Here is a 25,895-nt window from a genome sequence, read left to right on the forward strand (position 1 = left end):
CTCACTCGGACCCTTTTCTGCAGCTCAGTCATGCCAATTTGAAAATTCAACCTGCTAAATGACTTCAGCTTACCAACAGAGAATTTGGTCAGGATGTCTATCGTGAGGAGATGCACGACCCCCCACCCCCCAAAAAAAGTCTTCGGAATTTTTGAAAAGATGCAGGACGTGTTTTTTTTTCCCCATCATTTCAAGGTGATTTTCATTTGGCTTGGTCGTTTCAGGAAAATGCAGCCCCCTGAGCCAGGTTTAGTTCGCAACATGAAATTTGGTCGGCACATTGATCACGAGAAGACCTACAAAAAAAGTCTCCGGAAGCCATGCCTCAAAAAGTACGGAAAGTCAGCCAATTTGTTTCAAATTGGCCATCTTCATAGCTTTCGTCCACTAACGACACTGAGCAAGCCCAAAATGAAAATGTGAATTAAAAAAAAAAAATGTTGGTTGGCAAGTCTGCCATGAATCAACCTTGCAAAAATATCTCAAAAACAAGCACAGGAAAAGGAAGTCTGCAATTTTGATTTGAAGCAGTATTTTTGGTTCAATTTGGCTCTCGAATTTGGTGGTGCTCTCAAGTTTTTTTCGGAAAATTCAAAGGTCACTTTCACTGAGCAAGAATTTTGAATACACCCACAAAACAGCCTCAAGAATCATCTGCCGTTTTGGTTTCAATTTTTAGGGTCAGTTTGGTGACCACTTACATTTGGATTGGCAGTGCCAGCCGGTTGGATTGTTGGAGGAAAATTCATCCCCAGAAGCCAGTGTCACATAGGCATGCCTATCAGGAGTGCAGCCACCAAATACTTTTCGGAAGCCACACAAATTTTCATTTGGAAGTCATAAATTTTGTGATTTGGTCGAAAATGGGGGAGGTGGAATCTTTTCTCTAAATCCTATCAATTATATTCACGTTTTCTATTTTTATAGTTTTGATTCTGTCAACCTAAAAGCATGAACTGGAACATTGTGACTGTTTTGCCAAAAATAATAATAAAAATAATAATAATTAAATAATTTTTGGCATGGGCCCTTTTTTTTTTTTTTTTGTTTTGGACGTTTACTTCAGCTAAATTAAAAAGCACAATACACCCAACTAAAAATTCACTTGAACTCAACATATTTTGGCCAGACGATGAGTAACTTTGCAATCATGCCGGATATTTCGAGCACAACGAGTACAAGATGTCCCCGTTAAATCAAACCATGTACACGTCCAAGGGGTTACCGTGGCTACAGTCGCCGGGACATGACGTCCGGCAAAATGAGGTCAGGGAGAACGAGAGCCAGAGAGAGAGAGAGAGAGAGAGAGAGAGAGAGAGAGAAAGAGAGAACCTGTCTAGAAATTGTCCCTTTGCCATCACTTCAATTAGCTTTATTGCTCTGCAGTCCTTGACGAGCGCGCGGCTCTCCGCGAGCCCTTCCTCTCTGCCCTCCAACGCCATCAGCTAAAAGGTTGCGCCTCGCGCAAAACTTCCCCCGTCCCAGCTCGCCCACTTTTAGGCCAACACTCGTCAAACGCGCTTACTATTGCAGATGTGTGCATCCGAGTCAAGATGTACATTCGGGCGTCAATTGAAGCTCGTTTTATTTGGCGGCGTGAAATTTGGTGGGTGAGTTTTTGCATTGCCCCTCAAAGCGAGAGTCTGAGCGCTTCCCGCCATGTTCTGGATCGGAGGGTTGAAGAACAATTTGTGACGAGACGGGACGGGAAAGGGCGGGAGGGCGCCGGGGTTGATCATGTGCGCGTTAGCATTCGGCTGAGCTCAGCAATAATGTTCGAGTAAGAAAATGAAGAGGATGGAGAATGCGGTCGGGAGCGGCAGAGTGCTTCCGCCCCGTGAAAGCTCGGTGAAGGGAAAGCCTGACACTCCCAAGGCCTGAGTGTGGACTCGCCCCTCCCCCGTCCCACCCAGGCGGTGGACTCTCCCAAGCGGGAACGTGATCGGGGCGTACCACCTCGTCGGGGTGGTGGTGGGAGCGGGTACGGTAGTTTGTAGCAGTCTGTAGAGTGCCCGTGTGAATAACTGCCAATGAATTTCTTGGGACTGGGTGAAGCAGCACGTGGATCGCGGCCTGCACTTAATTTTCTCCCCCTTTGTTTCAAGTAACTTGATTATTATTATGATTTTTTTTTTATTTACGTTTGTCGCCGTCAGGCAACTGCATATTGAGCACAAGTGCTGCATATTTGAGTTTGTACATGTTCGTCTGTCGCGATCTGACTTCATTGCAACATTTTCTGGTCAGCGTGTGCGATTTTTTTTTTGTTTTTTGTTTGGTGTGTGTGTGTGTTGAAACTCAATTCTTCCAATTTCAAAGGAAATTGTCATTGGTCTTTTTTACTTTACTACAAGCCAGGTCGTCGGAGTGCTCAAAATCGAAATTTTACTCGATTATAGCATGTGACAGGGCTATTTTATTATTATGATTTATACAACAAATGCTTCCATTTTTTATTCCACAATCATGATCTTTTAATACAGCTGATGCTTGCCATTTTCGAAAAATTGGTTCATCACATCGACGTTTGTTCGACATCCTCTTTCTCTTTGAATCATGAAAAATATCAATTCAATAAAAACAATTCTTTTCGATTCCAGTCCACTTTTTAAAAAATATTTTTCTGATTTGTATTCCAAATGTGGCAAAATATTCCTGGATTTCAAAAACAATAACAGACTAAAAGAGAAAGTAAATCAACGTAAACTAAATGTTAAAGTCAAGGTCAAGGTCATCTTTATTGTCAAATATGCTTTATGTATGACATGCAGCATAGATGAAATTACAAAATTAAATTAAATACATACATATCAAATACATACTAATACAAAGTTAAATTTCAAAAAGAAGTGAATTATATTAATTGACAAGGGGAAATTTTTTTTTTCTAATAAATTGCCCTGCGACGAAAGAGGTTGCATCAGACATCGATTGCATCGATGCGTATCTGTTTGGCAGTTTTTTTTTTGGGGGGTGTGAAAAAGAAAAACAGCGGTATCTGGTGGGCCGGTGCCGCTAATTCAGCCGACCCGCTGTCTGTTTCCCGCTGGCGTGTGTTGGTTCAAATATGCACGAGGCCCATTCGTGTACCTCCTCGGTGTTTGTGTCGTGGATGTGGGGGTGGGGGTGGTCCTCGGTCGGGGACACTGACGGGAAAGAAGCTCAAGCTGTGTGGACACATGGCACTCCCACAATGTTTACACTGTGCGAACACACACACACACACACACACACACACACACACACACACACACACACACACACACGCGCGCGCGCGTAAGCACATGCAAGCACACACTCAGTGGTGACATCATGCACCTGACCCTGTGTGTGTGTGTGTGTGTGTGTGTGTGTGTGTGTGTGTGTGTGTGTGTGTGTGTGTGTGTGTGTGTGTGTGTGTGTAGGCGGCCATCAAGGGACAGGTATAGAGGGGTGGGGCTTGAGGTGGAGGACGGCCGCCGGAAGGGGCTGGGCGCGGGGGGTTGGAGAACGATTGCTTGGCATCGCCGCGGCAACGGATGAAATTCCATCAATGAGCCCGAACCGCGTTGCCACGGTTACACTTGTGAATGAGAGCAGGCTGGTAACCGTGGAGACTCGGGGAGCAGAGAGAGGACTCTGTGGTTGCCGAGGCAACGGAGACAGGAAGCATGGGAGAGACCTGGTCCGAAGGAGCCCCCTCCCCCCGGCCCCCCGCCCTTCCCCCGATGTCGTACCCCGCATCGTCATCATCTAAGTCTTTAATTACGAGTCGGTCTTTGAGGGACAATTCCGAGATCTGGTTCAAGTCCGATTCCGGTCCGAAAGCACATCTTAGACCGGCCACAGTCAATTTTGCATAAAAAGTTTTCCTTCAAAGGAATTTTTGGTGCACGCGAAATTATTATTTACAATTATTTTTTCCCCCCAAAATTCAGGTCCGAGTCTTGGTCAGATTTGGGGGACTTGAAGTTTGTGTCTTTAGGCTCAAATCCATTCCAGTTTGTGAAGGGCAAATGGAGTTATTTTCTTGAAGCTCAGGTCCAAGTCTTGTTGAAGTCTTTGGGGAGACAAGACCAAGTCAAGTCCTGAACATTTTGGACACACGTGCAACTCCCGTGTCTTGAAGTTTGGGTCCAAGTCGGGTGTCCCCCAGGAATGAGACTAAATCTTGCTTCTGTGTAAAGCTTGCTGGGAGACAAAGACGAAGACAAAACTTTTGATGGACATACTTCCGGTCCGAGTTCGGTGTTGTTACTTCGCTCCACGTCGTGTTTCTTTCGGCCAAAATCAAATCTTTGAGAGAGAACGAATACTCGAACATTTGAGCGACATGTTGGAGTCTTTAGGTTCAAGTCTTAGCCCACTGCAGTTTTTGAGGGACAAATTCAAGTCCAGTCCTTCGTCTTGATCAGATTGTTTGCAGATGAGACCAAATCAAGACAAACATTTTAAGGATATTTCCAAGCCTCCTGTCTCGCCGTGGCATGTTTACGTGTGCGCCCGCAAGGTGTTTCCCAGCCGTCGCCGCCTCTGTCATCACTTCGTCTAAACACGGCAATGGAATGTCACACTTGAGACAGTCGGGAATATCACTTGCTTCCCATCCGCCCACTCTTCTCTCACCCGCCGCCTCGGAGGAGATGCCCACTATCGTGTCGCCGGCCAATTCCCATGTGTCGTTTATCCATTAAACAGTGAGGTGGAGCAAGAGTCACGCACGGGAGACTTATTGCGAGTTTTTGTGTCGTGTGTGGGCGGTGGATAGTCGCGAACGTTTATTGGAAGCCACAGAATTCTGGCTGGTAAATTGGTTGCGCGTGCCCCCTGGATTTTTTTGGGTTTTTTTTCGTTTTAAAAATTTTGCCACTGAAGCCACACAGCAACCTAAAACTGGTGGACTTGTCTTTCCTGACTAGTCCCACAAAAAAGAAGAAAGGAAGCGAGATGGAAGAAGTCTGCCATTTTGGTTCTCATGGCCATTCGGGCCATATTTCCAGAGGTCCTTCAGGGATGAGGTGCGGGTCTGGAAATTCTTGAACAATTTAGCACTTGGAGCCCACTCCACATTGCAAAAAACATTTTGGTGTCCATGTCTATCATGAGTCGACCGAGAACAAAAAGCAACATTTAAAGAGGCAATAAGAGAAAAGACAGGAAGTCTGCCATTTTGGCTTGAAGTGACCATTTTGGGCAGAGGGTGGTTTTCGAGTTGTCCTTCAGAGATAAACGCGATGGGCCCAATCGGAGGAAATTCATGGGCGGCCCCGACTGGCAGAAATATACCAACGCAAATCTCAATTCCTTGCACTCCATTTGATGTCCTTCAATCAAGTCATTTATGCGCCAGAATGCCAACCAAAGCCCCGAAAATCACAGCCTGCAGCGATTCCCCCTACTGGTCGTTCCTGTGCACTGTGAGCAGGATCTTCCGTTGCCAGGGGCGACTGCATCCGGGAGTGTGGGTTTTTTTCTTTCTTCTTGTCTAGCGTTGCTCGGTTGAATGCTGACACTCTGTGGAGACGCCGATAAACGGCATTTAGGAAGGAGACTTACTTTGAGGCCGGTGACTGCAAATATGAACTCACGGGGCCGATGGCGGAAAGCTTTGCGCCATTGGTCTCGAGGTTCCTCGCTTATTGATTTTATTCTTTTTTTTTGTTGAGCACTCGTGGTTTCTTTTTTTTCCTCATGTCCCATCGCAGGATTTTATCATCCCTGCGCTCTTACATTGACCTGAGGACCCTCCGAGCCGTTCGAGTGCTGCGGCCTCTCAAACTGGTGTCGGGAATCCCCAGTAAGTGCGCAAAATTCCCCCAGCGGCCACTTCGCTGAGTGCCGATTCCCTCTCGAGGTGTCGGCTCGCGCCGTGTGTCCTCCAGGCCTGCAGGTGGTGCTCAAGTCCATCATGAAGGCCATGATCCCGCTGCTGCAGATCGGCCTGCTGCTGTTCGTGGCCATCCTGATGTTCGCCATCATCGGCCTGGAGTTCTACATGGGGAAGTTCCACACCACCTGCTACGATGACATCACGGGTGAGCCTCGGACAACATGTTGCTATTTGAACAGCGGCACGAACACCGAGCAACATTGAGTGCATTGTAGCCATGCTTCTATTTGCTACGACTGCTGTTGCCGCTTCGGGTAGACGTAGACCGATGTGGGTTGTTTTCAGAGCCTGCGTCGATGATCGATAACCTGAAGTAAATATCTCTGAGGTAAATCAAGTTGTCCAAAATTTCTAAATCATTGAAATGGAAAATTTGTACTTGTATTTGTTTCATTTCAAGCACAAAAAAAAGGTGCTCAGATTTCCCCAGAGTCAGCGGCATGTTACCCCAGTTTTAAATTGATCTCGTGTCGACGGCCAGATTAAAAAAACAACAACAAAAAAAAAAATCTGATTAAAAAAAAAAATGCAGATGCTGATATTTGTTAAATGACAAATATCAGTGCCGGTAATCGTCCCAGCCGATAATCCGTCTATCCATCCATTTTCCGAGCTGCTAGCTAAGAATCCTGTGACAAGAGCAGTCAACAGCTTCGCATGTATCATATTTTTGGGAACATGCGATGCTGCTGACTATTCTTGCTGCCTACAATGTTTCTGTCAGAAGCAGCAAGATGGATCTATTAAAAAAATATATATATATATATAGGGGGACTGGAACAGATTAATATATATTTTTTTTTTTTGCTAAATAAATTGCTGCCGGCGATTCGAGGTGCCCGTAATGCTCTTTTTCCACCAGGCGAGATCGTGGACAAGGTTCCATGCGGCCTCAAGTTGCCGTCCAGGCTGTGCCCCAACGGCACCACGTGTCGGGACGGCTGGATCGGGCCCAACTACGGCATCACGCAGTTTGACAACATCCTGTTCGCCGTACTCACCGTCTTCCAGTGCATCACCATGGAAGGCTGGACCGAGATGCTCTACTTCGTGAGTCCATCTTGCTGCCGCCACGGCAAAAGTCAGCGGCGTCGAATGGAGGCAAAGGCCAACCGTGTGCGACGCTGCCGCCTGTTTTGGCTTTATTTTTGCATCGCAGAGGGCCGCGATTCGTGAAGGGCCAGTGGCATCGTGATGGTTGTTGGACCGGGAAGTCGTTCTTTCCAAGCAGCGTCCTCTCGACATCGTCATGAGCTGGTCTCTTTTTGTCGGCCTCCCCGGCTCCTCTTTCTCTATTCTGGTCCGTCTGGATCTATTTTTAACGTCCGCTCTGAGGGATGAAGATTGACCAGCGGCCGATGAAAGTTTAATGGCACTCGGCCCTCCAGCAGGCTACACTTGAGAGCCTCGCTCGGGTCAGAACGAGGAAAAAAAAAACGACCCAAGGAACAAGCAGATGTTAGCTTGTAGGCTAAGAATCAAAAGAATTCAAAAAATCTTGTATATTATGACCGCAGTTTAATATATATTTTTGGGCAGACACAAGTAATACATTAATCGGCATCACAATAAACAATATTAGATTTATGATTTGACATTTTGGGGACTTTTGGTGTTTAGGCTTATGCTAAAATAAATGTGTATGCGCGTGTATCATTGTTATTATTCTTTTCGTTTTTTCCACATTGAAGCCTTTGGGATTTGATTTGAAAATTACATTGCACTGCATTGCAATGTTAATTTGGATTTGCTTAGTTGATCGGCCCGAGCGCACACCAAAAACAAAACATTTGGGGAAAAAAAAAAAAAAAAAAAAGTCAAAAATCGACACATCCTTTTTTTGGGCCAAGTTCATACAACTTGGCGTCCAACCAAAATTGGGTGGCTTTGTGTCAACAAGAATGGCTTGTCTTCCATGCAACCCAAGTTTTTAAGGCAAATTTAGTAGACATATTTTTTGAAATCCAGTTTTTCGAGTGTGTACGTGCGATCTCTCAACATCTGCTCTGTTTGTGTACGTTGGTTGGTGTTAGAGTAACGACGTGGAGGGCAGCGCGTGGAACTGGATGTACTACATCCCGCTCATCATCATCGGCTCCTTCTTCATGCTCAACCTGGTGCTGGGCGTTCTCTCTGGGTACGCCTTTCCTTTTTTCTGGAGAAAATTGATGGACCGTATTTTCCGTACTAAACGGCGCACCTAAAAGCCTTCCGTTTTCTTAAAAGCTCGCAGCGGCCCTTAAAATCCGATGCGCCTTGTTTATGGTTATTACGGTAATATGTCGACCCCAAAATGCCTCCATGCTCACGACGCAGAGTTCAAAATTAAGGCGATCGGGTTACGCAGTTGAACACGGAAATAGAGTTCAGCGTTAATGAGTCAAAGTTATAACTTGCTCATGGTGAAGTGAACTGTGTCGCTGCTTTATTAAATAAGTTTTACTGACATCTCATCGTTCTGTTTGCGTTTCCTTGAACGTAGCTCCATCTTCTGGAGGCATTGTAGATTTCGTCTTAAAATGGCCAATGTATGAAAAAAATGACGCCTCATAATCCAGTGCGCCTATTAGTGTGGTAAATACGGTAGTTGTTGAGGGCTAACATGTCCTTCTGCCACCGGTGCTTCCAGCGAGTTTGCCAAAGAGCGAGAGCGCGTGGAGAACCGCAGCGAGTTCCTCAAGCTCCGGCGACAGCAGCAGATCGAACGCGAGCTCAACGGCTACCTGGAGTGGATCTGCAAAGCAGGTGAGCGGCGCGCTATACTTTGTAGAAAAGCCGACGCGCGGCACGATCTTGACACCGACGTCTCTTTGGTCGCCTGCAGAGGAGGTGATCCTGGCAGAGGAGGACGGCGCGGGAAACTTTGACGGTGACCCCTCCCCCCCGGTCTCTCTATTCCGCCGCACGTAAGAGGCCACTATGTGAACAACTGCACTGTTATCGTCACGCCAGGTTCCCGGCGACGGCCGACCATGAAGTCGAAGAGCAACAAGACGGAGCTGCTCAACACGGAGGAAGGTGAGGGCGGCATGCGAGATGAAACTATTGACGTGACATGTTAGGGCGACGTTGGCTGGCGGCGTATGGCGGCAACCCGTTCACGTTACATCGTAATGGTATTCTGTTTTTCGCTGCGACCCAGCAACACCTTCACACTGCACGCTGATGCTACACGACAAGCTTACAGTGAGAGTATTTTTATGCTTAGAGAAAACACATTCAGTCTACATTGCAACAACACGTTCATACGACGTCGAAGCGGTCTGTTTACATTGCACCACACTATTCACACTAAATCCTAAAAGTAAATAAACAAAAGAAAATGCTTGATTGTTTTCCAAACTCACTCATTGGGTAGCTGTGGTTGTGGAGCAGTTTGGCTTACTTTGACCCAAGGTTGGGCTACTTATTTTGACCCAGCAGATTGGGTTGAAATTTGCATTTTAGAAGCCGAAAGAGCTGAAGCTAGTCGATATTATGGAAACATTTTTATGTGCCTATGTACACTGAAATTTTAAGTAAATGTCATGTAGGATTCTCCGAAATTGTTGCTGGTGAGGGGACGACTCAGTGGCTAACACCGCTGACTCGACACTTGATCTGGGTTCAAATCCCGGTCAGAAATCTGACTAATGCTAATTAGTCCAGGATTAAATTAGCATGATCTTGAACCACAGATAGTCGCGCTTTTGGTTGAACTCTTCACTGCGGATACTTTTGACTCCCATCTTGACCCAACATGGCGGGTGTAAATAACCCAACACGGGCTCGGTACCTCTCGGGGGGGGGTGAGCTATTTCAGCTAACTTGGGCTCCTTGAGATCGAGCAGTTTTGAAGCGTGTCGGACAGGATTGGAAGACTAACGCAAGCGCTGGCCCGCCCGGGTCAGGCTTCGCCCGCTCCAGCATCAAGAGCGGCAAAGATGGCTCCAGCTACAGCAAGAAGGAGAAACGGCTGCGCTTCTTCATCCGCAAGATGGTCAAGACGCAGGCCTTCTACTGGACCGTCCTGTGCCTGGTGGGCCTCAACACCATGTGCGTGGCGGCCGTGCACTACGACCAGCCCGAGCTGCTCTCCGACTTCCTGTGTGAGTGTCGCCGGACCGAATTGCTGTCCTCACTCGCGTTTCCCGCCATCGCCGGCTCTTCTTCAGCATCCATTTGTGGTCCGTGATGATGCTCTAGCTCGGGAAAGTCCGAAAAATGTGTTTTTTCCTCATCTTCTCTGTGCAGTCTATGCGGAATTTATTTTCCTGGGTTTGTTCATGTCCGAGATGCTGATCAAGATGTACGGCCTCGGCATTCAGCCCTACTTCCACTCCTCCTTCAACTGCTTTGATTGTGTGGTGAGAGCACACGTTAATGCGCGCTAACGCGCGCGATCCCTAACACCCTATCGCTAGCGCCCTTTCGCTGACGCTAATGCGCGCAAACGCTCGCGCGCTCATTGCAAGTGTTTGCGTGTGTTCGAAGGTGATCATGGGCAGCATCTTCGAGGTGATTTGGGCCACCATCAAGCCCGGCACGTCTTTCGGGATCAGCGTGTTGCGGGCGCTGAGGCTTCTGAGAATCTTCAAGGTCACCAAGTGAGTGGACGCGTCACACGGTCTGGCACTCAAAGTTATTTTTTTTCCTTCTTGCGAGCAGAGGTTTTCGCGCTAGCAGAAGGCGCCGGTTCCATCAACATGTTCTGGTGACATGAAAAGGGTTGTGCGGACGGTGGTTTTGCTCAGGTACTGGGCTCCTCTGCGCAACCTGGTGGTGTCCCTGCTCAACTCCATGAAGTCCATCGTCAGCTTGCTCTTCCTCCTCTTCCTCTTCATCGTGGTCTTCGCCCTGCTGGGCATGCAGCTCTTCGGCGGCCAGTCAGTCACCGCTCGCGCAGCCTCGCTCGGCAAGGCTTGGCCCGACTTTTCTGATTTCCCTTGCCCTTGCGTTCTTTCCATCCCAGGTTCAACTTTGAGGACGGAACGCCGCCCACCAACTTTGACACTTTTGCGGCGGCCATCATGACGGTGTTTCAGGTAGTCAGCTGTTGATTTTTAACTCGTTCACTGCCGCTGAGGTTTCCCCTCGTCAACTGGAATGCAAGCGTTCACTACCACAGACGAACATATTCGTCAAGCTGGTCTGTGAAAGTCAAGCGTCTGTAGAAGTGCAGGGAGCACAGCTTTGGAGTAGAAAATGGAGTTGTTGTTTTGTTTCTTCACTCCAGTGTAGCAAAAATATGTCTTCTCTTTCCGTCGGGCCCCGTGCAACGCATGCTTGACTTTGACGTAGTTATTTTTGCCATGACCGGCAACTATCCCCCAACTGGCCGAGCGTAACTTAGCTGTGAAATTCACGGAAGAACTTGTTCGAGAGAGTGGTTAATTCATTTTGTCTTTTAGCCCAGTATATTTTTTAATGAATTACATTTTCGTCTTGTCTTCATGAGTTCACGAAAATGCGTCCCAGTTCTTGTTCGTGAATGGAGGTTTTTGTCTCGTCTCGTCTAGTTTTTGTTCCGGTGAAAAATGTGCGTCGATGGAAATATTTTTGTCGAATTGTCGCTAACGAAATGAATTCTTCATCACTCACTGTGCTTTTCTTAGTTGTAAATAATTTGGCCGTCAGAAGGATTTTGTCACTTGTATTTCTTGTTTTACATATGTTCGAGGTGTCGCAAAAAACACAGTTTGCTCCTTTTCTCCGCTTGTGTTTTTGGTTAACATTTTTTCTGGTGCTAGAAGCGAGTCTAGTCTTTTTGTGTGTGTTGAGAAGATCCTGACGGGAGAGGACTGGAACATGGTCATGTACAACGGTATCGAGTCTCAAGGGGGCGTCAACGACAAGGGCATGATCTTCTCCATTTTCTTCATTGTCCTCACCCTCTTCGGCAACTGTATCCTTTGACCTGAGCCCTCACACCGCTGCCTCCCACATTCATTTATTTGTGTACGATTGCAAATGGAAAGAAATATTTTTTTAGGATTTCATATGCCTAACTTGGTCCACCTCAGACACGCTGCTCAATGTCTTCTTGGCCATCGCCGTGGACAACCTTGCCAACGCCCAGGAGCTCACCAAGGTCAATCAAAGTCAACCACGTCTCCAAAATGGTCTTTGTGGACAGAAAGCATCACAAGTTTGTTTTGAAAATCATTCTCGTGACAGGATGAGGAGGAGCAAGAGGAGGCGGCCAATCAGAAGACGGCGCTGCAGAAGGCCAAGGAGGTGGCCGAGGTCAGCCCGCTTTCGGCCGCCAATCTCTCCATTGCCGCGTGAGTAGACAACTGCAACGTGTGTCCTCTGTTTATTCCTGACACGCTAGTAGTACTTTTCTCCCTAAGAAGTTGGGGATATTGCATGTTGGGTTCTGAAAAAAAAAATAAAGACACTTATATGTTGTGTATGAAAACAACCACATAGCCTCTGCTAGCTTGCTGCTATCACAAAATGAGAATCGCCATTGATGGGCGAACGGATAGCATCTCTGTGCATCGTTTTTTTTCCATCAAGCTGCTCATATTTGAACCCCAACGGTGAAGTAACCGATGTACAGTATGTGAAGTCAGTAAATCTTTATGTGTGCCCGCCCTTGGCGCAGTAAGGAGCAGCAGAAGAATCACGCCAAGGCGGGCGGCAAGTCGGTGTGGGAGCAGCGTACCAGCGAGATCCGCCGGCAGAACCTGATGACCAGCCGAGAGGCGCTCTACAACGAGCTGGAGCAGGACGACTGGAAGGTGGGAGGCGAGGGGGAGGAGGTGAGGACTACCGTAACGCTTCTCATGTGCGCTCGCTCCGCAATGCTGTGTTCGAGGGAAAGCCCCTGGCTTACTTGGCCCACCCCGACGACAGCATTGCAGATGATCTCATGATCTTACCTGGAGACGGCCTTTTCATGTCACTTGTAACAATGTTGTGCTGAGTAACTATGGAAAAAAAAAGTAGTCCACTGTAGCATAAGCAGTGACCTGCTTTTAAAAAAAAGTTCCGCCTCTTCTGGGTCACGCATACGTTTGGCGTGATGTCCCTAGAACGTCACGCCAGCCAACTGTCACGGCACTCGCTAGCTTCCAAATGCTAAATGGCAAGCCGCCTGCTTGGGAGCTCTGCATTATTAACAGTAGAACACATCAGAAGGTGGGCGGGGGACGAGTGTCACGCACTGATCAGAAATCCACTGGATTAAACGAAACGTTTTCTGACATTTTGTGTGTCTGCAAAGACCCCTAAGGAGCTAAAATGGTGTGTGGGTGGATATATATGCGCCTTGTGTATGGTCATTACGGTCATATGTCGACCCCAAGATGGCTCCTTCCTGGAGACATGCTTACAATGTTATAACTTGCTGTTGGTTCAGTGAACTGTGTCGCAGCATTATTAAATAAGTTTTAGTTGCAGCTCCGAAAAAAAGAGGGCTGTGGTGTTGTTTTTTTTAAAAGCCACACTTTAAGAGTGTTTTTCAGTCTCAACAAATACAGGGACGTCTTTGTCCGTCCGTCTCCGTGCCTTCTCTTCTTCCGTTCGACGCGAGAGGCATTCATGACCGCCGCGGAAAAACGTAAATTAACGATTCCTTCATTGAAACTACGAAAATGGAAAATAATGCATCAAAACAGAAAATCAAGTGAGGAAATCACAAAATAAATTCTGTAGCCCCCCCTACAGAATTTATTTTGTGATTTCCTCGTTTGTGAATACAGTACACAACAAAGGAATAAACAACAAACACTTCTGAGGCAGTCCAGTCTCCGTACAACTTACTAACATCTGATCGTTCTGTTGCAGCTGTGCTCAAAGAAATGCCAAAATAAATTCTGTCGGGGGGCTATAGAATTAATTTTGTGATTTTCTGTTTTGATGCATTACTGTATTTTCAATTTTCGTAGTTTCATTGAAGTAATCGTTAATTTATGATTTTTGGAGGCGGTCATGGACGCCTCTCGAGTCAAATGAAGGGATGTAGCTACAGGGGCATGTATTTCCGTGACAGTCCATCTGGCTCCTTCTCCTTTACTGGGCTTCTCCTGCCTGAGGCATTCACAAAGCAGGTCCTATAAATATATAGATCGAGTGGTAGATATACATTACACTGTGTGGGGTCTGTAACAGACAAAAAAAAAAAAAAACAATCTAAACTCATTGCGTGAACCCGGCCTGAGTTCACCCGGTTCCCACTGCACCCTCTAATCCCATCTGGGACTCTCTCTTCCAGGTTTCGTTCGCACGGAAAGGCCGTGGCGACATGAAGACCCACTTGGACCGTCCCCTGGTGGTCAACCCCCAGGACAACCGCAACAACAACACCAACAAGACTCCCCCCGGCCAGCTGCCCCTGGACCAGGAATACCGGCAGCAGGACCTGGACCACACCCACCGCGCCACCCACCACCACCATCACCACCACCACCACCACCACCATCGCCACCACCATCGCCACCAGAGGGCTGACCCATCGGAATCGCTTGGTCAAGAGCAACCGGTGGCGGCCAACGACGCGGGACAAGAGGCCGGCAACCAGGAAGGGCAGCAGCCGGAGGAAAGGCACGGCCACAGGAGCCACCGGGGGCACCGACACCGGAACCGGTGCGACGGTTGCAGTGCGTCCCCTCATCACGCCGGCACCACCGAGGGCAACAATGAGCAGCGCAGGGCCAGGCATCACTGCAAGGCCGCCAAGGAGGGCGAGCCCGGCAGGAGGCGCAAGTCCAAGGGAGCCGAAGCGGACGGAGACAAGGGCGAAGACGGGGAGTGTCGCAAGACTCGACGACATCGTCATGGCAACCCGGATAGAAGCAGAGGACATCGCTCCAGAAAGTCAATGTACCGACATTTTATTGTTTCTGATTGGCGAGATGCAAGTCTTTTGACTGGATGATTGTCGGAAAAAAGCTTGTGCTTGGCCGGACGGCTGTGGCTGGGGCTTGTGTTTGGTTGGATGCTAGCAAGTAAGGCCTGATGGTCAGACTTTGGATTAGCTAGAGGGGGTAAGGGGGGCATTTAATGTCATTGTCTTATGCTGTAAAGTGTTCTTGTGTTAATTCTGCAAGAAAATCTTTGGCCAAATTTCAGAATGTGCTTGAAGTGCGCCCTCCAGTGGACACAATTAGCAACAACCGTTAACTTTCTTGAAAACACTTCGGTTCTGGCCCTTGGTCCAGATAATAAAACCGAGGTTATTGATCGGACAGATTGTAGCATGTATTGTTGATTGCCGCCTTTGATAGAATGCTGGGTGGTTCAGTTGATTTTTGATGGTCGTAACAAAGCTTTCGATTGGCTGAATTCTTCATTGAAAGGTCTGAGCTACTGCTTGTGAGGGTTAAAGACAAGACTTGTGATTGACTTGGTCTGGTTGGTAGAAGGTGAAGCTTACTCCTCCTCCCACCTCCTTCCTCCTTGGACCAGGGAGCACCAAGGCGCCGGTCCCAGCCTGTCCACCGTGCGGCCCATCCAGCAACGCAACGAGGACCTGGACAACTTGCGCAACAACAGCAAGCTGGCCAGTCGGCCGTACGACCTGCCGCCGCCTGACGAGCCGGAGCACATCAACAACCTGCTCAACTGCTGCGACGCCGACACCCACACTCTCCTGCGCAGCATGGACAGCCTGATCCTGAGCAGCATGGCCAAACCGGACTATACCAGCATTGACATGCCGCCCGTCTACCCTTACCCGTCAACCAACGCCATCCTGCAAGGTGTGAGCACTTTTGTTTTTCAGCTCGACGGAACCGGGGTCCATCCGAACTTCTGGTCTTTTCCCCAGTGAACAAGAACGCAAACACGGACCAGAAGAAGGAGGAGAAGAAGGAGAACGGTAACGACGACGGCGACGATGACGGACCCAAGCCCATGCCGCCTTTCAGCTCTTGCTTCATCTTGTCGACCACCAACCCGTGAGTAACCCGAGCCCAAAACGTCGTCCCGTCAAGACCTCGCCGTTCTTCACGCTACGGAGTCGTTTGGTGTTCCAGCTTCAGGAGGTGCTGCCACTACATCCTCACCCTGAAATACTTTGAGTTTAGCATCCTGTCCGTCATCGCCATGAGTAGCATTGCACTCGCAGCGGAAGACCCGGTGTCGCCGGACTCGCCGCAAAATAACGTAAGAACCTCAGCGTAGCGTATTTTACATTTCCTGATCTCGGGTGCTTTGTTGTGCTTCTCTGCTGATGACTGTCACCTCATCCTCAGGTGTTGCGCTACTTTGACTATGTCTTCACTGGCGTCTTCACTTTTGAAATGCTCATCAAGGTACAATGATGTCACCAGTTCTTGTTCTACATTTGATGTCAAATATAAAATGTTTTTTTTTTCTGAAGTAGACTCATGTCTTTAGACCTGATCTTAAATCAGAGAGTTCATGGTGATTAATTGAAGCTTCAAATTCCCTTCCTGAACCAGTTGTATTACTCTTGGTTAAAATGAACGCGTTGAAGAAATGGCCAGTCACTGTGCGCTCAGCCTAATTTTGAACAGAGTGCCATCCAGAGGAGTCAAAATATACAACTGGTTCGTGAAGCAAATTTGAAGTTTCATTTTCCCATCACTACCTACGTCCCTTATTGCTCAAAGACTTCATGTAGACATGAGTCCTTTTTGATGCACTGTCAGTTAGTAGAGCTTTGCGATTTCTCCCAGCCAAAGAAAAATAGAATAGATTCAAACCAAGCAGAATAAATGACAAGACTTCCAGATATATTGTAAGGTATTACAATACCCTACCTCAGAATGCATTTTTAAGTCGCCTTATTTCCAGTCCCCGATTAGGTAAATGTCCACAATCATAATTAGCATCAATGGCTAACATGGTGTTGTCATGACGACTGACATGCTCCGTGTGGTCCAGATGGTGGTGCTGGGCCTGTTCCTCCATCAAGGCTCCTACTTCCGCGACCTGTGGAACATTCTGGACTTTATAGTGGTTAGTGGTGCTCTGGTGGCCTTCGCCTTCACGTAAGTCACTTCCTCCTCCTCCGCTGTCATCTTCACCCGCAACACACCTCGGCCTCATTCGTCCGCAGAAAGACTCTTGTTTCTGGTCGCTCGAAAGGCCTGGACAATGTTGATGCCTTCGTGAAGCAGATCGCAGCACTGATCCACTTCCTCTTTGAAACGCTCTTCTCTCTATACTCTCCTCATTGTGAACATTGTATCAGCTGGTCTTTCTCTGCGTTCACCACCGCCATCATTCATCATTTCACATCGATCACGCAGGCCTCTGCCAAGGTGGTGGTGATGGACACTCGACAACTGCCAAACACTTCGACGGCGAAGAAAAAATTTTCAGCTTTCCCGATCCGAACCATATCATTTTCTATTTGCAAATGAAACCCAGGCGGATGCACGCGCCTTGGCAGAGGTCATCAACTTTTTGATTCACCTTGGAGACCCTTCACGGGAAGCCTTAAGCCTGTTCTACACTGTCCTACAGTTGCAGTTTTTGCGCTGTCTGCTGTACTGCATCTTTAGTTATGCTTTTATGGTTTTAACGCAACCGCACTGTATTTTTTAGAGGGGATAAAAATGGAATTGGGTGTTTTTAAAAAGTGAAATCTTTCAAGTCTGCTTTCGTGCAATTTTAAAGGAATTATAATCTTGATTTTCTCCGCAGTGAGAAAAAAAATGGACTTTTGCGGCGTTTGCTGGTTGGAGAGTGTTGAACAGGCTTTCACATTGTCACCATTCAATTTCAACTTTGAGTTTCATTGAGAAGACCTTCAGGGGTCCTAAAAGGGCACCCTGAGGAGTCCCCAATCACCACCATCCACATCCAGCTTGACCCCAAAGTCACCTGAATGTCACTCTTCCTGTAAGTGTCTAATCTTTTGGAACTCACTCTCCAAACTGTCTCCCCCAACGCCGCTACGATTTTCCCGCCAAGCAGGCCGTGAGTCATCCCGTTCTCGCTTTTTTTTACATTTCTTGACATCACGTGACATGACTCCACTTCACCATTAGGACCCTCCCACTTCCTACCCATTAGAATGTCCTGGAATCGCACTTTTTTCACCAGATGTGCACCAATATATTGTCATCTTTGGCCCAAATTTCAAGAAAAAAAATATACCAACTCATTCTTTGGACAAAATAAAAGGTGCTTTCGACCCGTTTGAAAAATTAAAAGCTGTGCTTTGGTCTCCTCCGACCTCCTTTTCCACCTCCTCCTCCTCTCTTGCTTCTTTCCTCCTTTCTCTCTCTCTCTCTGTGTCACACACACTCGGGCACACTCACACAGGCACAGGCACATGCACGAGCATTGCACAACAGGTTTTCAGCATGGTCAGCGTGCAATGTTGAGGGCCAAGTTTGCAGACCCTCAGCACCCTTCATGTAAACGCTGAATGTTCCATTTTGATGACAGGACTGCATGGCGAGTGTGGGTGCGTGCGAGCGCGTTTTTTTCGGGGCTCGCGATTCAGGAGCCCCGCGTCTCTTTCGCGCCTCCCCAGTCCTGACGTGCTGGTGTAACATCTCGGGAGACGAGTGGCGATCTAATGAGGGCAATTTATGCGCTCATACTGATTTGCCGTCATGAGATACGAGCGAGGCGTAAGCCACGCGGCCGCGCAAGAAGCCCCTTTTTAGTCATGCCTGTGTGTTGAGTTCATCGCGACCTGCGGGGTAGTTTCATCAACAAAATATGATTATAATGGGTGTGGAAAATATGGTCGCTTAGCATAAACTGCTCAAGTGAAATAATTGAAGACGCATTTTCATTTCCTTTTTTACAAAAAAATTGTTTGAATGTGTCATTTTTTTTATTTGTATGCAGTTTTATGTGTTTTGTGGTGTTAATTATTAATTTATTTTCTTTTATTCCATTTGTTTTCATTTTCATCGTAGTTTATTTTCTTTGGTAATTTTGACAGTATTTTTGTTCAGGTTTATGTTTAGTTTATAGATTAGTCTATTTCATTTTGATTTTATTAGTACCTTTTATTTTAGAGTGTTTTATTTTATGATCTTTGAACATTTTTGACTGTGTGTTGTATTTCATTTGTGCCTATTTGTTCTGTTATGCCTTATTCATTTAGATTTTTTTACATTTCATTTTTTAATCATTATTTCATTTTTAATATGTTTGATTTCATTTTATCTTTATTTTTTTCTTTCATTTGTATGGTGTATGCACTTGATTGAATATTTTGGGTTTTTTTCATTTTTATTTTACATTTTTGTAGGCATATTCAATTTTTACATTTTTATTTTCTTTGTATACTTTTTAATATCCTTTTTTTTTACATTTTATTTTCATTTAATCATCTGTATTTTATTCTTCTTTTCATCTTTTGGCCGTGCTTCCACACTCGCTGTCCTCCTCCTGATTGTGTGTCGCTGTCGTGCCCGATGTCGCTTTCAAAACTTTGCCTCTCTCTCGTCTTTTGTGTGGCGTTTTGTGTCAACCTCTTCTTCTCCCTCCGTCGCTCTCTACCCGTCACCGCAGGAGCGGCACCCGGTAAAGTTCTCTCCGTCCTCCTGCAGAGCCGGAACACTGTGGCTTCTCGCTCTTTCTTTCTTTGTTCTTCTGCGTGTCGTCCTGTCGCCTCATCCTCGCCATCACGCCACATTGATGGATTTGTGTGAAAAGCAACATTTTGTCCCTTCAAAAAAATCAAATCGGACAGACCGCCACCCTGAATGCCTCACGTCTGGTTTTGCATCCACGTTGGCAAAGTCATGCGATGCTGCACATGCATCGCATGACCGCCGAGGTCCCGCACGGCCTCCGTTTCCCGCCATCGGTGGCGGCGAGCGGACGCTTTGTGTTTGCTCACAGAAGAACTTTTTTGATATCTGAAAAAGCGAAAAAGAAAGAAAGAGGTTTGGCTGGGCACTCTGCCGGGAGATGCCTGTGGACACGGAATGATGACGATGACGATGATGATGATGATGATGTCCATGAAATCCCCCCAAGACGTCTGTGGTTTCATGTTTGACTCAAATTTGAAGCGCTGTTTTTGTTTGCAAATGGCCGGCGGTCACCTTCTCGTTGTTCCCCGGCTGGCCTGCAGGGGAAGCAGTAAGGGCAAAGACATCAGCACCATCAAGTCGCTGCGAGTGCTGCGGGTTCTGCGTCCTCTCAAGACTATCAAGAGACTCCCCAAGCTCAAGGTAATGATGAGACCAGATTGCAAGATCAATTTCATGAAAACTGATCGAATCGACATTTTCGGGAACAAAAGTCAAATAAAATCAAGTGTTTTTTCAAAGCGATATTGAAGGGAAACCATTTTTTTTTGGATTGTTGTTCGAGTGAATTAAAATAATCGCGAAAAGGAAAATGATGGACCATGTTCATCTTGGTCAATTCATTTCGGACGTGAGCTTTCGGGGTTTATTTTGCCATATAAATTTCTTATTTTCAGTATTCTAGCACAACAAGGCTTTTGGGTATTGTAGTTTTTGTTTTTTGACTTGTTACAAAATACTTTTTTCGAATTCTGAAATGGTCTACTTATTCAGTTGCATATGATAAGAACGCGAACAACAACTATATACATTGATAATAGGTTTATTTCTTATAAACAAATGCTGCAAACATGTAAATAATTCAGGCATACAAGATTTGCTGAGAAATAGGTTCTTATTTCATCCCATGGTTCAGTCTTTGAGTTCATAAATTCTCTTCTCTTGACTCTGCTTGCAATGATGCAAGGCTTTCTCAAACTCAACTTATTATCGCAAAAAACTATCCAACTTTAGATGCTTCTCAAAACTTTCGCAACACTTGTTTTAACATGACACAACTTGGCAATCGTCTGCTTTCCACGAGGTGACGCCCAATCTTGCCAATCTCTCGAGAACGGAAATCTCGTCACGCGACATTACTGAACGCGAGATCAAAACGACAATGGCAGCGATTGTCAAACTGCAATCGTTGCTGGGAAAAAAATTTACCGTAGTTTTTTTTTTTTTTTTTGCGGGGGGGGGTGTGACTGAGAAATTATTTGGAACTGTGCATCTGGCGGGAAAATTATGCGTCTAGGATGCGGGACGCAGAGGTCATGAGATGGCTGATTATGTGTATACAGTGTGTGTGTATACTGTATCTGTATAAAATTGTCTATGACTATTTTTATATTTGTATTTATCGGCGTACACACACACACACACACACACACACACACACACACAAACACACACCCGTTTCTTCCCTCTGTGTAGGCCGTGTTTGACTGCGTGGTGAATTCTCTGAAGAACGTCCTCAACATTTTGATCGTCTACATGCTGTTCATGTTCATCTTCGCCGTGGTGGCCGTGCAGCTGTTCAAGGGTCGCTTCTTCTATTGCACCGACGTTTCCAAAGAGTTTGAGCGCGACTGCAGGTGGGAACGAAACCCCCGAGCGGGCGTCTCTCGCGGTGCGATGACGGCCGCCCGTGCTCATGTTGATGTGGCGTCCCGTGCAGGGGCGAGTTTCTCATGTATGACAGGGATGAGGTTCGAGCGCAGAAGCGCGAGTGGAAGAAGTACAATTTTCACTACGACAACGTGGCTTGGGCCCTCCTCACACTCTTCACTGTCTCCACTGGAGAAGGGTGGCCACAGTGAGTGCACATGCGCGCACACGCACACACACACACACACACACACACACACACACACACACACACACACACACACACACACACACACACACTATTACATTTACAATATTCACGTTGAGAATACAGTGGTCGACTGGCTGGCCATCAAATAGGAAAAAAGTTATCTCATAATAAAATGGATTAGAGCCCAAAACTTCTTCCCAAAGAAACTCTGCTTTCCTCCCGATATGTATTCTTCACAATAATAAATCAATATTTTTAAAAATGAAAAAGACTTTAGAAAAAAAATTAGTGACTTTCTGTTTGAAAACGTTGTATTTTGAAAAAAAACGGCTGGATTTCAATGTCTGCTAAAATTCCCAAAGAATGTTTACAATTTGAAGGCAAACATCTCTAAACGAGTACAGTTTTAATATCAGAAAAAAGCTTTAATTTTACGTGATAATCATTTTAGTAGGCTTCTGATCATTCCAAGGATGTGGACCATTTTTATTGGCTTAATTTGACAATCGATGAGTTGTCGATGAATCGTTGCACTTCTAACGCAAGGTTAAAGTGGCGTCAACGTAAAGGAAAAAAAAATCTCTCCTCTTAACCATCGTAGCTTTGCACCAAGGTATTTGGCCTCATCCGATCCATTTTGAGAGAATCTTGAATGGTCCGGTGCGCCGCTTTGCGTGCAGGGTGTTGAAGGCCTCCGTGGATTCCACTTACGAGAACCAGGGCCCCAGCCCAGGCTACCGCATGGAGATGTCCATCTTTTACGTGGTGTACTTCGTGGTCTTCCCCTTCTTCTTCGTCAACATCTTCGTGGCCCTCATCATCATCACCTTCCAGGAGCAAGGCGATAAGATGATGGAGGACTACAGCCTGGAGAAGAACGAGGTGAGGACGAGTAATGGGCCCGGGGCCCGGCGCCGGCACGGCCGGCTTGGCTGACGCCCGTTCTTCCCTGCAGAGGGCCTGCATCGATTTCGCCATCAACTCCAAGCCGCTGACGCGCCACATGCCCAAGAACAAGCTCAGCTTCCAGTATCGCATGTGGCAGTTTGTGGTGTCCACGCCCTTCGAGTACAGCATCATGGCGCTCATCGCGCTCAACACCATCGTACTCATGATGAAGGTGAGGCCCCGCAAGGCCGCCGACCAACAATTGCCATTTTGGTTTTGTCCCTTAATATTGCAATCGCGATTGAAAATACAATTGTTTTCTTTACGGTTCTTTTTTTTTTGCCCCTCCACAAAAACAAGCAATGAATGAATCTGTGTTCCCAAAAAAAAAAAAAAAGAACAAATGCTGAATTTATTATACGTCAAAGTTTAGAATCCCCTTTAGTTGTGTGTTTGAAAAAAACTCCGAGCCTTGCCTTCTCCACCCACTATCTGAATGCTATTGCTAAAAAGTATTGACGCCGTAGCGCGAGAACCCTTGAGGCGATGACGTGAACATAAATAACTCCAACAACAGTAAACCGACAATATAAAACTACCCGTAGTCATATATTCTTTGTCCTCTGCAACGACCAATCAGTACGAGTGCCGTACTGATGAACTGAGAGGAGTTGAGACGTCTCAATGAGCAATATTACGGAGAGCTCTTTTGATTGTTTTTGAGGCGAAAAGCTGGAACAAATTCATGGCATTTCCACTCCATTCTTTTTCATATCTGCCAAAAGTGCTGCTTGAGTTCACTTGAAATGACTTTGTGGCGCGAGGAAGCGATGCTCGGCTAACCTGCTCCCCTGTCCCTGCAGTTTGACGGCGCCTCGGAAACGTACGACGATGTCCTGCAGAACCTCAATATCGTCTTCACCACTTTCTTCTTCTTGGAGTCCATCCTGAAGCTGGTCGCTTTTGGCCCTCTGGTGACCACACGCACACACACGCACAGTGTCACACACTCACCCAGTCTCACACACGCTCACATCGAGGCTCTCATCATTGATTCATGAGGCAGGTTTATTTTGGTAGACAGATCTGGAGCGTGTTCTCCATATCCCCGAAAAACCCCGACGTGCGCACGCCAACTGTCATCCTCCTGCCGCCCCTCGTTTCCATGGGAACATGGGTCTTTGGACGACCGCTAACTTCCTCCTTTGTCCAAAACAGAATTTCTTCAGAGATGCCTGGAACATTTTTGACTTTGTCTCCGTGCTGGGGAGCATCACGGACATTTTGGTGACAAAATTAGGGGTAAGTGGGCTTAAGTCGTGCCAAAGCAACACCTGCGCCATCCTTGTGTTGTGGATTATGAGAATGCGAATGGTCATCGGTGAAGTTTTACAGAAGCATCAGTATCTCATACGATTCTCGTCTGTGTTGTTTTGAGATCCCTCTCTGGTGTCCACTCAGCAGCTGTTAGCTTAGCGGCTAAATCTTGCTAGCAAACGAGAACGCTAACGGCTGTCAAACAAACTGAAAATAAACGCGCACAAACAAAATAAATATTGGAATGTTTAAGATGTTGTTCGGGCGTTGCCATCTTGGAACGGACGGAGCTGTTAATGCCAAAGCTAGCTTTACAGACGTCTGCCTTCGCTAATGCCAAGCTAACAGACAAGTGCGTCAACTACACGCCCGTGACTCCAAGGAGGGCCTTGAATTTCTGCTAACTTTTTGCCATAGTGACTTAATGAGCCTTATAATGACTCACTCTTCTTCTTCTTCTTGTCTTTTTCTTTTCTTTAACTTCTCTGAAAAAAAATCTATTCCATCCAATCCCCTCCGCCCCCCTTCCCCAAAAATGCACTATGAAACCTTTCATCGTGTTGTCTTTCATCCGCATTGCTGCTGATGATGATGATTTTGATGATGATGATGTCATGTTTGTCATGTGACCATGCCCCAATCATGACACATGATGAATATACATTTAAATATATATATACTTTATATATATATATATCTATCACTATGTATAAATATATATTTCCCCCCCACCCCCTTCCCCCAACTTCCTTCCCATTCATCCCTCGACATCATCGCACATGTAGATTCTGGTTGGTTTGTAATTTATCTCTCAACGCTTCCTCTGCATCCTCATTGGTCGTGCTGACAAAGTCCCGCCCCCTCGCTGCCCCCCAAAAGCCGATCACCCAAACTTGGTGACCTTTGAACCCTCTGCATGCGCCCCCTGGATGAAATGGCACAATATTCGTGATGAATTGAATCATTTTTATTATTATCAAAACTGTTTTGTAGTATATGAGGAAAGGGTATCAAAATTAGGGATATTACTTGAATGAAACCTCGATATGAGGAGACTCAGTAAAAAAAACATAATGACAATAACATCGCAAACGACTTTACGAGAATAAAAATTGAAAACTGTGCAAAAAAAGTCTAAATATCAGAACAGTTTCGCAAAACAGACTTGCACCAAAACAAAATCGCTCATCAATAAAAATCATAATCATTCATGATGTCACAAACTAGAAAAACTTCACATTCTGAGAAAATGGTTGAATGATACGGGAAGAAGGTAGCAAACAACAAAAAGGTCACATCGTTCGAAAAAAAAAAAAAAAAGTAATACTTCAACAAAACCTTGCATTAAACCAAAACAAAATCTCAAATAAAAAAGTCGTAACATTGTGAGGGAAAAGTTGCAAATTAGACATAAGAGTAAAAATATTGCGAGAATAAAGCTTTGAACGACAAAAACGTCACACAAAGTTAGCCGGCAAATTTACCACGAACCAAAACAAGTTGCAATACGACTTCAATAAAAGTTGTCACACTGTGGCGACAAGGCCTTCTACTCAACATAAAATCTCACGTCATATTTGTAGGGGGAAAAAATGAAAAGAATACGTCGCAAACTACAAAAAAGCATCACATGATGAGAAACAAAGTGACTCCCAAAAGTCTTTCGACATTTACTTTTACTCCTGAAACAATAAAAGTTTTTTTTTGTTTTTTTTTAATTGACTTTGCTGAGCATGGTCAACAGCAAGCATCTTTTTGGGGAATGCTTGAATCCAAAATGCTGCATGCTGCTTGTGGTGAAGGCTGCTCGCTCCTCCCCCTTCCTCCTCCTGGCCTTGCCTGTCAACCCAACATCAGGGAGCTAATCATCCGAATTTGATTAGGATTTTTTTATCTCGCTAATGATCATGTCGTGTGAATGCTAACCGTTTCTGCAAAAGAGGGCAAAGGTTCCCCCTGGTGTCTGTGAGCGGCACTGCTGATGACATCAGGATATACACGTGCACAGTATACAGTGGTACTTCTAATTACGAACGTCTCTTCATACCAAATGGTCAAGTTACGAAACGCCTCAATAGAAAAATATTGCTTCATGTTACGAAAGGTAAAAATACGGTGTGGCCGGCTAATCGCAGCTCCGAGTTTCCTGAATGCAACATACTTCTAGCTGCTCTGTCATTGGCTGCTACCGAGCATCATCCTGTCATCCCATTGGCTAAGAGGGACCTCTGTCGAATGCGTGTGGATAGATAAATCGATCGTGACGTGTGGATGCGGCGTC

At 46.2% G+C, this 25,895-nt stretch overlaps 1 protein-coding gene across 2 annotated transcripts in view; it reads left to right on the forward strand.

Annotated features, from left to right (window-relative positions):
* Positions 1–24,269, forward strand: part of LOC109511051 (voltage-dependent P/Q-type calcium channel subunit alpha-1A-like) — a 27,544-nt gene extending 3,275 nt beyond the window's left edge. Inside the window, exons 2-31 of one of the 2 annotated variants that reach the window (XM_019861786.1) lie at positions 5,685–5,776; positions 5,862–6,014; positions 6,732–6,919; positions 7,903–8,006; positions 8,499–8,614; positions 8,694–8,738; positions 8,822–8,887; positions 9,760–9,957; positions 10,103–10,215; positions 10,343–10,455; positions 10,603–10,734; positions 10,821–10,893; positions 11,633–11,753; positions 11,872–11,939; positions 12,026–12,132; positions 12,459–12,615; positions 14,070–14,677; positions 15,263–15,555; positions 15,624–15,753; positions 15,832–15,961; positions 16,051–16,110; positions 16,706–16,812; positions 19,304–19,315; positions 19,872–19,971; positions 21,025–21,185; positions 21,269–21,406; positions 22,090–22,291; positions 22,365–22,529; positions 23,161–23,271; positions 23,516–24,269. In XM_019861786.1, the coding sequence (XP_019717345.1) occupies positions 5,685–5,776; positions 5,862–6,014; positions 6,732–6,919; positions 7,903–8,006; positions 8,499–8,614; positions 8,694–8,738; positions 8,822–8,887; positions 9,760–9,957; positions 10,103–10,215; positions 10,343–10,455; positions 10,603–10,734; positions 10,821–10,893; positions 11,633–11,753; positions 11,872–11,939; positions 12,026–12,132; positions 12,459–12,615; positions 14,070–14,677; positions 15,263–15,555; positions 15,624–15,753; positions 15,832–15,961; positions 16,051–16,110; positions 16,706–16,812; positions 19,304–19,315; positions 19,872–19,971; positions 21,025–21,185; positions 21,269–21,406; positions 22,090–22,291; positions 22,365–22,529; positions 23,161–23,271; positions 23,516–23,734 (4,282 nt within the window). In that variant the 3' untranslated portion in view covers positions 23,735–24,269. The remainder of the gene's footprint in view (positions 1–5,684; positions 5,777–5,861; positions 6,015–6,731; positions 6,920–7,902; positions 8,007–8,498; positions 8,615–8,693; positions 8,739–8,821; positions 8,888–9,759; positions 9,958–10,102; positions 10,216–10,342; positions 10,456–10,602; positions 10,735–10,820; positions 10,894–11,632; positions 11,754–11,871; positions 11,940–12,025; positions 12,133–12,458; positions 12,616–14,069; positions 14,678–15,262; positions 15,556–15,623; positions 15,754–15,831; positions 15,962–16,050; positions 16,111–16,705; positions 16,813–19,303; positions 19,316–19,871; positions 19,972–21,024; positions 21,186–21,268; positions 21,407–22,089; positions 22,292–22,364; positions 22,530–23,160; positions 23,272–23,515) is intronic. The other variant, XM_019861787.1, reaches the window with a different exon arrangement.
* Positions 24,270–25,895: the final 1,626 nt, after the last annotated feature.

The sequence above is a fragment of the Hippocampus comes genome, unplaced genomic scaffold, assembly GCF_001891065.2.
Source record: "Hippocampus comes isolate QL1 unplaced genomic scaffold, H_comes_QL1_v1.1 scaffold7, whole genome shotgun sequence".
In the NCBI taxonomy this organism is placed as follows: domain Eukaryota; kingdom Metazoa; phylum Chordata; class Actinopteri; order Syngnathiformes; family Syngnathidae; genus Hippocampus; species Hippocampus comes.